General features: G+C 41.6%; 2 protein-coding genes across 3 annotated transcripts in view; one reads left to right on the plus strand and one right to left on the minus strand.

Moving 5' to 3' along the window:
• The window catches only part of fam49bb (family with sequence similarity 49 member Bb), a 21094-nt gene extending 13982 nt beyond the window's left edge, over positions 1-7112 (minus strand). Inside the window, exons 1-3 of one of the 2 annotated variants that reach the window (XM_077735531.1) lie at positions 6986-7112; positions 4743-4855; positions 401-481 (exon numbers count right to left, since the gene is read on the minus strand). In XM_077735531.1, coding sequence (XP_077591657.1) covers positions 401-473 — 73 coding nt within the window. In that variant the 5' untranslated portion in view covers positions 474-481; positions 4743-4855; positions 6986-7112. Of the gene's footprint in view, positions 1-400; positions 482-4742; positions 4856-5899; positions 6041-6985 lie in introns of those variants that run through there. The other variant, XM_077735532.1, reaches the window with a different exon arrangement.
• Positions 7113-7772: 660 nt separating this feature from the next.
• Positions 7773-10214, plus strand: eef1a1l3 (eukaryotic translation elongation factor 1 alpha 1, like 3). Its single transcript, XM_077735919.1, has 6 exons — positions 7773-7978; positions 8042-8221; positions 8460-8756; positions 8828-8978; positions 9291-9782; positions 9853-10214. The coding sequence occupies exons 1-6, from the start codon at positions 7835-7837 to the stop codon at positions 9942-9944; spliced, it is 1356 nt and encodes a 451-aa protein (XP_077592045.1). The 5' UTR covers positions 7773-7834; the 3' UTR covers positions 9945-10214.
• The last annotated feature ends 179 nt before the right edge of the window (positions 10215-10393 follow it).

Below are 10393 nucleotides of genomic sequence, written 5' to 3' on the forward strand. Positions count from 1 at the left end.
CATTAGTTTGTTGTTATTATTTAAACGCCATTATAATTGTATAAAGACAATAAAAAACATTACAATTAAATTCACTGACCATCAAAATGATGACTAATAACTTCCTCATTAATTATGGGCGACAGAACTAGTTGACTACTATAAAAACGGACCAAACTGAAAAAGTCCAATTTAAAATCATAGCGAGCGAGCGTCTGGATGAAGACGGCCCCGGGCTAACAAAACTAGCGGCGGCGTCTGGACTGGGCCGCCATCTATTTAAGGAGGCCCATTGATATTCCGCACGCGGGTGCGCACACTGGCAGGTGGATCAAAAAGCGCCTCCAGGAAGAAGCAAAAGAAGAAGAAGAAGCCAGAGCTGCACTTGATGATGCTACGCTAACAAATTAGCCACACTCACTTTCAAAATCCAGGAAGAAATTGGGCTCCTGTTCCAGGTCAGTGCAGGTCAGCACCTTTAGCAAGTTCCCCATGGTAGTACCTGCAAAAGAAGAAGGGGGCGCCGATCAATACATGTTTCAGCGCCTACGCTTCCGCGTTTGGGGAGCCCACCTGACCCGTGTCAAGCACCCCCCGAAAAAAAAAGCCCAAAATAAAAACGGCTGGGAGGGTTTGGCTGGTTTGCTTAAATTCTACCCGGCAACAGATGGGATAGGAGAAAACAATGTAGTTTTTAAATGGAATAGAAATATGGGAATGATGTTTTAGTGCTATTGAGAGTGATAGATGTCTAAGAAGATGAATTTCTAGTCGACCTAAGCTGTCCTCGAAAGCAGACGGCAGGCCTTTTCCACCTGGGTGGACATTTGAAGACGAGCGACGGACGGACGGGTGGAAAGCGGCGAGCGACGCAGGTGAAGCTGAAAGACGGCAAAGTGCAACGTCAGCGGCTTTTAAAATGCATGAGATGCACATGTGGGTGACCCAAATGGAGGCGCGTGTCCTTCTTCAAGGTCAATGCTTGTTCAAAACAACAAGATTAGAAGGGGTTTTGAGACAATTTGGACATTTTTTGGGGGGGACGAAATGTCAAAATGTATTAATTTTGTGCACTGAGATTAAAAAAAAATCTTCTAAGAAATTAATTGACAAAAATAATAATAATAGTATTTACAGTATTGCAAAAAAATATATATTTTTGATCAAAACAAGTCCAATTCACTAAAACTGCCAAACCTCCCACTTCAAATAGTTGGACATCTACTTCAGGTAAACTCATTCCTATTGACAACATAATAAATTATTTAAAAAGGCCACATTATTTCCATTTTAAACTCCGCACGGCAACAAGTGACCCTGATAAATTTCGACAAATCTAATTGGCTGACACCCCCCTCTCACCCTTAGATGGCACAACCACCTGCCCACGCGCCCTCGTCTCCCTCGCCGACCACTAATTCGACCTGAACGTCTTCCCGGTTGCTGACCTCTGCCAATCAAGACCTGAGGCTTCTAAAGGGGAGGGGCTACGGGGGGTTCGTGGCGGTCCTCTAGCGCCGCCTGTTGTGGGCTTGCTGCCAATCAAGAGAGAAAGGAGGTCACATCACGGGCGGGGATTTACGTGGCCCACATTTTCAAGTCTAGAAAATGTCAAGATGGTGAAAAGAAGTTGACATTTTTGCCTTTTAAACTGATTTGGGGTCAGATTTCTCTGAAAAATAAGTTCAAATGGAAAAGCGCCATGATTAAAGGATTCAAAATTGGTAAGGGCGCCTCCTGTGTTGTTGTTTTGAACCCCTACCGAGCGAGCCGTGGCGTGGTCGCCCCGACGGGAGCCGGCGCGCGGCGTTCCCATTGGTGGAGCCAGATCTAGCCGGCTGTAACCATGGAGTCGCGCTCAAATTTTGGGTGCCGTCGGCGGCCAATGAGAGCGGGCCGGCGGATTGTACAGTACGAGTAGGAGTAAGAGTAAGCCGTATGAATAAGGAAGAGCGGTGAGGTAATGCGGCAAAAAAAGATGGCGGGTTAGGCGGGGCGGGGGCATTTAGGGCTTGTTTTAGGGGACGGGAAGCATGGGATGGAGAGTAAAAAAATTTGGGGGGGAGGTGGTCATGGTTCGGTGCTACTGAGTGAAATTAATATTTTTTTGGGTGGGTGAATTTTGATCTTGGTTTAGCTAGAGAGTTAATTAGAAAATTAGAACCTATTTAAAGCTAATGAACTAACTGACTGTCGCAATTCTGGTTGTGATGTCACAACCAGAAATACTATAGAAATCAAAAATCAAGTTAGCATTGTTTTGGTTGGAATTACTTTGATATGGTAAAAGAAACGGGAGGAGACTTAATTGCCAAAAGAATTATTTTCATTTTTTAGAAAAATGTTTACCTTTAATCTCATAACATTTAAGACCTACCGTGTCATGTACATCTATGTGTATGTATATGTGTATGTACAAGTATGTGTATATGTATATATACATATATATTTCAGCAACACACATATTTATTCATATATTTATTCATTAACTAACTTATTCCCTATCTATTTATGTCTAAAATGTCATTTCCTATGTCTGTATCCTCAACCTCTTGCTACTATAACAACCAAATTTCCCAAATACTGTATGAATAAAGTTATCCAATTACAACTCTACTAATACCATGACTTTAATCCCACCGCCCTATGTTTTTCTTTAATGGGCCCTAATAAGGAGAAAGTGAATTATAGTAATGAGTGGTAATAGCTCATCTAGGAGAGAGTACTACTACTATTGGGGGTATTTTACTTTGACGGCGCAAATAAAGGCAAGCTTGCGTATTTTTTTGAGGGAGGCAGGCCACGCCTAATGCAGCATCCTGACCTCAGCCTGGCATCTCCTTGCACTTATCGTGGCCGCCGTAAACACACCCAGAGGCAGGTCGGCAGACGCTGAAATGGAGCACTGCGACAGAAAAGGGGAGGAGGCGAGGGGAGGAGGGGGAGGTTGTGCTGACATTCCACTACTCAGCTGCGGCGTGAGGATCCACGTGTTAGCAAAATAACCTCAAACGTCACGTGTCCGCCGGCGTGAATTCACTCCCGCCGCCCCCCCAAATAAAGAAGAATGGCGTACAGCACCCTGTGGGCGGGATTGCGGCAGCTTTAAACTTGACCCAGTTTCTCCGGGTGACACGCCACATCGCATTAGCTCGCTCAGCCGGAGTTGACGGCGAGCCTGGGACGTAAAATGGGGGTGCGCTCAGCTGACTAAAAAAAAAAAAAAAAAAAAAAAAAAATGGGGAAAAGGGGGCGGAGTTTTGTTTTTTTAACTTGAAAGGGGGCGACGGCGTCGGAAGGCTTTGCCATGGCAACGGCGCACCTGCTTTAAAGTGGGTAACCGTGGTAACGTGGTGGTTTGGCACCTCCCAGTTTAAATGGATGGGACGTCTATAAACGTCAATGGCTTGAAAAATAGTTTGGCGTATTAGGAGATGATTCGGGAAGACATATTGACTCACTGTCTGGTTTAGATCATCCGAGCATGCGGCATTTCCCTTGGGGTTGCGCACACACACACAGAATCCACCATGACACTATTACATCCTCACACACAAGGTTATATTTAACATCCCATCCAGAAAATCCGACTTAATACAATTTGTGGTTGTAAAAGGAGCTTGTTTTCATTCTAAACTGAATTTTGGGTGGGGCACAGACGAAGATTTGGACGGATAAAGCGCGCAAGAGAGCTCACACTGCCCCCTGCTGGACGACAAAGGAATGAGTCTTTTATTCCGACTGATCTATAACGCCAGAGCGCCACCTAGTGGTGATTTCCCCCCATTGAGTAAGTCATAAATAATTGAATGGGAGTGCTAATTCCATCTCGGTTCTATGCTGGTAAACAATAAATATGTACGTACGTACGTGAGGGGGGGGGGGGAAGCGGAGCATGCAAATATGGTGAATAATTCATGAGGAAAATCTTTTATCTGACATAACAAGCGGCGTATTATGTCTATTCAGACGTGTCCTGGGATGACTTATTCAGAGGGCGTGGCAATGCTACATTTGCTGAGTAAATAGGGGGAAAAGCTGTATAAAAAGGCGAAATAAAAATTAAGTCTATGTCTATCATTATTAACATAAATCTTAAATCATTTGAAAAAACGCATTTACTCTAAAAATCTACAAGGAAATCATTTTTTTCAACAATACAAATCAACAAACGTACGTGTAATTCTTCCATACACCGCTAGAGGAAACTTGTGTACAACTCTATGAAAATCCCTTATTTAACATTACCACTAAAAGAGAAAAGAGTGCAAATTTATTTCATTTTAGACTCCCTAAATTGTTGTTTTTGACTCATTTAGAATAATTCCCTGTTAATTTTAGGCTTTTTTGACCTACTTCTCATTAATAACAGGTCAAAAATGTCATTTTTTTGTCTCTATCGGGAGTGGGTTTAGTACCCGAGGCTTCTCTGTCAAAACGCCACAGCCCGCCCACATCAGAGGGATGATCTAGCATCATGGCAACCGTTGCCAGGGAGACGAGCGGGAAACAAAGCGGCGCGAAAAGGAAAGGGGGGGCCAGAGGGCCCTACGCGTCAATCAAAACGGACAGAAAATCTAAATATTTTTCTGGGAATAATTAAATCAATAAATACATGAATAAATAAGCGTGTTGCTGAAATATGTATATATATATATTTATATATTATATATTTAATAATCTCCCATAAATTGATCCGTTTTTCCAATTTACCTCACTCAGTAGCACTGAAACATGTTTAGCGACATTAGCATAGCACTTACTTGTGGTGGTCCGAGAGCAGCTGAGGCCCGGCCTGGCCCTGCAGGTGGCCTCTGGTCTTGGGCCTCTGGTCTGGGGGCCCTCTGGTCTGGCTCCTCTCCGGCAAGAGGTCCTCCTGTGTCAGAAATATGGATCAACGTGACATTCAAAGGCCCGAGCGAGCAACGGGGGAAGAAAGGGCAGCGCTCACGCAGTCAAAAGACTTCCTTTTAAGCAACACTTCCTCTGATTCACTTCCGATTTCGGCAAGACGCGACAACTGAGGATTTGGCCTGGTTTTCTTTTCAAAGAAATATAAAACAAATAAATGGGGAAAAAGTACCCAGTCAAAAGATATAAACTAAGATTTAAGAATAAGAAATTAGTAATAACATGTTAAGTGTTTAAATCTAATATTTTTTTGCATTTTCTGAAGCAATGGGAATGAGATTTTTTTTCTTATAGTACAAGAATTATTATATTATAATAATTAATTATTAACACTTATCTTATTTTCAACATATTCATTAATAATAACATTTTAAGTGTTTAAATCTTATGTTTTTTGCATTTTTTAAAGCAATGGTAATGACATTTTTTTCTTATAGTACAAGAATTATTATATTATAATAATTAATTATTAACACTTAACTTATTTTCAACATATTCATTGATAATAACATTTTAAGTTTTTAAATGTAATTATTTTTAGCATTATTTGAGGCAAGGATAATGAGATTCTATTTGTTTTCTTAGAGTATAATAACAATATTATATTAATTAATAATTAATAATTTTCAAGTCTTTTTTTTTAGTCTTAACAGACATTCTGACCAAATTCCACATTACTAAAATGCCACAAACAACGCACGTGATTTCTCCGCACTCATCTTTTTTGCGGCAGCTAACGATATGAATTATTAATCATTTTTCCATGCTCTGCTCTCGAGTAGTTGCTCGGGTGTCGCGGCCATCTACGCCGCACGCCACTTTCCCAGATCTTTCCGACAAGTAGCGACGCTTGAAATGTTTGGACAGTTGCGTCGGAGTGGAATGAAAGTGCCAAAGACGCCAACACGCCCCTCCTCGAATTACACTAAAATATTTCTGCTATGAAAACTCAGGTGGCGTCGCATTTGTTTAACTGACATCAATACATTAGTAGACAATTTACACATACCGTTCGGCTTTTGTAGGTTCCGAACCAGGAATAAAATATCGGCACTTTGGTTCTAAGTGATGTAAATTGTTAGTTTTTTTTTCCCTGTTGGCTATTTTAGGGAAAGCTAGCTAACAATTGATAGTGTAGTGAAGGTAGTGAGAGGCTTTTCAGCTTTATGTGAGTGAGATTGGGAGGAAAAATGTATGTGTTGCGTTACAAATTGCCTAATAAGAGCGGGTTAGCATGTTCTGTGAACGTTTTCACTTCCACTTTCGAGAGAGGAAATGCTGTTCACATTTTGCAGATGAGACAGAAGTAATTTAGGTACTTGTTTGTAAGGAAAATAATGGCTAAAGCATAGTAGAATAGGAAAAAAACGTTTAAAATTATGAAAATAACTGAAAAAAATCGCGATTCGAGATTGCCCAGCCCTACTATGTATATACTTTATAATTTGTTTAATTTTTTTCGGCCAAGATATTTGTAATTATTGAGTAAATAACGGTACAGCGCAGATGTAACACTTCTTGTAGCTTGTTTACAAAACGTCCACTTTACATTACATACATACGGACAACCAATATTATTTTGCACAACTTTACAAAATCTCAAGCAAAGCACGCATATTATTCATATTGAATATATTATTGAGCATGTAATTACACATTTCTATTATCTGCAAAATGCGAGTGCAAAAGTGCAAACGTTGAAAAAGAAACAGCCAGGTTTAATCCGAAACCATACGGTTACCGAGTTTCAAATTGTAATCTCTAGATGATTAGCTTGCGTTACTTTGCCAGTCTGGATGTAAAATGAGGTCAATGTTGTCCCATGTGTTAAATAAAAAAAGGAATCGGAACCTCTCTTGTCCGTGTTTTGTTGTGATCACATTTGTTTGTTAATAGAAACACGGTGAAATTGATGTCGCACAGCATGCACGCTCGTGATTCAACATTTATATCACCCGGGGGCATCAAATTTCAATTTTAAAGAACGCGATTTAACGGCGACGCACGCGGAGTAGAACGCGAGACGAGATTTGGGTGTGATCGCGGGAAAAAAACACGGAATATTGACATTTTAAATACATTTTTATGCGCTTACCTCGTCGCCGGCGGGGCGGCTGAAGAGCACGCTTCGGAGGAGGAAGTAGAGAAGATGAAGGAGGAGCGAAGAAGAGAAAACTACACGGAAAGACAGCTCCAAAACAGACGAAGAAGAAAAGCGATTTGTAGTTTTCGGGTTGGGAGTCGACGTCATAGAAAAAAAAGTGTTCGTTTTGTTTAACATGGTATTGCAGAAAGGTGGAGTTGCGAAGAGAGAGAGACACTTTAGCTTCGCCCATTCGGGAGGTCCTAATAAAACATCGACTGTACCCATTCTGACTTCCGTAAACAAGCGCCCGTCAAGCTAGTTTTGACCTTTGACCTCATGGTTCTTTATCATAACAAACACGAAGTTATTTCTTTTGTAGAATCATGTCAAAACGTTAATATTTAATATAGTATTTCACGATATAAGACATTTATCACATGCAAATTTGAATATTTAGAACTAGGTTTTATCACAATCAAAACAAACATGTTAAAATGTGAATTCTTAAAATTAAGAATGTTTAGGATGCCTTTAAGTGAAAATACATTGGGGTGCTAGAGCTTATCGCAGCTATCCATTCATTGGCCAAAGGCCCATTGTGAGAATATATATTTCTTTACATATATCATACATGTCATTTTTCTTTCACCTGATGGCACCTTATCACTAAGCCAAAAACATCTTTTGATGAAGAACTATTTTTCTGATATTTTACCTGACCAATTAGTCGCAACGAGTCCTCACACCTGACCTTAACGAGCCCGGCACCCCATAAAAGCCTTTCAGAGCAAACACTCTGTCTTACCAGTCATTTCCCAACGAGATCATAGTACAGAATCTTACCCCATTTTGGACATCATGTCGAACGAGAAGCCCCACATCAACTTGGTGATCATAGGCCACGTAGACAGTGGCAAGTCCACCACCACGGGCCACCTGGTTTACAAATGCGGTGGCGTGGATAAGAGGAAATTGGAGAAGTTTGAGAAGGCTGCGGCGCAGGTAAGAGCGACTCACCTGGAGATAAAGGTCACGGAGGTCACATGGGTTCCTTCTGGGCTGCAGGTGGGCAAGAGCTCGTTCAAGTATGCCTGGCTTCTGGACAAGCTGAAGGCCGAGCGGGAGCGTGGCATCACCATCGACATCTCGCTGCTTAAGTTTAATACGAATAAGTACTCAATGACCATCATTGATGCGCCGGGACATCGAGATTTCATCAAGAATATGATCACAGGAACCTCACAGGTGAGTGAATGGAGTTGGGTCAGGTCAATGGGATTTTTTACTGCCCTCTGGTGGCGTGGCGGGCTATGTAGCAAATTCTGTTAGCTAAGTACAATCCCATATCTCATTTGAATAGTACATATTAGAAAAAAAAAATCAATGATTTGGAAGTAATTGCATTGTCTTCAATCTAAAAAATGAAAATATTTAATAGCAATTTTTCCAAATGCAAAAAACTAATTAAATTAAAACAACTTAGGCTGACGTCTCCCTGCTGGTGGTGTCGGCGGCCCAGGGCGAGTTTGAAGCGGGCGTATCCCGCAGCGGGCAGACCCGCGAGCACGCCTTGCTGGCATACACACTGGGCGTCAAGCAGATGATTGTCTGCGTCAACAAAATGGATGCCACCGTGCCGCCTTACAGCCAGAAGCGCTTCGACGAGGTGGCGCGGGCCGTCGCCGGCTTCCTCAAGAAGATTGGCTATGACCCCAACGCTGTGGCCTTCGTGCCTGTCTCTGGGTGGACTGGGGAGAACATGGTGGCCCCCACTGCCAAGGTAAGCCAAAGTGACAAGTTTTAATGTTAATTTCAACTGCAGGCAGGTCAAAATAAGTATTTTTTTGGTAGATGCCGTGGTTCCAGGGATGGAAAATGCGGCGGCGCGAAGGCTATGTCAAAGGAAAAACCTTACTGGAGGTCCTGGATTCGGTTCAGCCCCCCGTACGCATTATAAATAAGCCATTAAGATTGCCACTGCAAGATGTCTTCAAAATAGGAGGTAAGGCACATTTGCTTGTGACATTATTAAAAATATTTGTTGAATATTTAATTAAATATTAAATGTTTTAAGATCAATGGAAATGTGGATATTTTGAATATAATTCATGAGATAAAATATCTATATATTTAATATTCAAGTCAAATGAGTTTAACAAATTGATTATAAAATCTATTTTTGACAGAAATTAAAAAGGTATAAGATTTTTTTTTTAAATACTTTCGTTATAACTTAAAGAATTTTAAAACTAACTCCGGAGAAGAGTAGGAGGAGAGAAGAAGGTTACCTGTTGGCTGACATTTTCTTTTCCAGGCGTGGGCACTGTGACTGTGGGCAAAATCGAGACTGGCATCCTCAAGGCGGGCATGACGTTGGCCTTCTCCCCCGCCAAAGTAACCGCGGAGGTCAAGTCCATCGAGATGCACCACGAGAGCCTGGCCACCGCCCTTCCTGGCCACAACGTAGGCTTCAACCTCAAGAACGTATCCGTCAAAACCTTACGTCGTGGCGACGTGGCGGGCGACGCCCGGCAGGACCCGCCCTCGGACGTGGGCAGCTTCGAGGCGCAGGTCATCGTCCTAAACCACCCGGGTCGGATTCAGGCGGGTTACTGTCCGGTGTTGGACTGCCACACGGCGCATGTGGCGTGCCGCTTTGCCGAGCTCAAGGAGAAGTTGGACAGGCGTAGTGGCGTTAAGGTGGAAGAGCGCCCCCGCCAGTTGATGTCAGGTGATGCCGCCATCGTCAAGTTGGTGCCCATTAAGCCCATGTGTGTGGAGAGCTTCTTCAAGTACCCGCCGCTAGGTATGCTAACGGCTAATTTGGTTGTAAGATTGGCGTTGAAGTGACTTTTTTTGTATATTTTGGTGGATAGGTCGCTTTGCTGCCAGAGATTTGAAGCAAACGGTCGCTGTGGGAGTGGTCAAGTCGGTGGAGAAGGAGAAAGGAGCCAGAGAAGTCAAATAGAGTTGCTGGTTTGACTCCGGATAAGATTGGAGGATTTATGTTGGATTTAAAAGATGTATTTAAGTTGTATTTTTTTTTATGTTTTGAGAGAGTTGACTCCTATGTTTGGTTTGGTATTCCTCAAGAGTGGGAATAAATGGCAGAAATTGAGCAAAAAAAATGTTGTTTTCCTGTTTCAAAAAATATAAAACAATTTACTGTCATGCTTAAACTATGATTTTTGGTGTCAAGTCATGCTAAATTTATAAATTAAGCTGAGCACAAGTAAAATTGGAAAATTAAATTACTATATAAAGACATAACACTTTAAATTATAACTCTTAAAACTGCAAATGAAATGTTTTAAAAAAGTAAAACTAAAATCATTAAAATGATTAATAAAACCACCCATAAAATATACCTTTTAAAAAATATTTAAGTCCTTTTAATTGACCAAATGTAGAATATAT

This window comes from Stigmatopora nigra, chromosome 16 (genome assembly GCF_051989575.1).
Source record: "Stigmatopora nigra isolate UIUO_SnigA chromosome 16, RoL_Snig_1.1, whole genome shotgun sequence".
NCBI lineage: Eukaryota > Metazoa > Chordata > Actinopteri > Syngnathiformes > Syngnathidae > Stigmatopora > Stigmatopora nigra.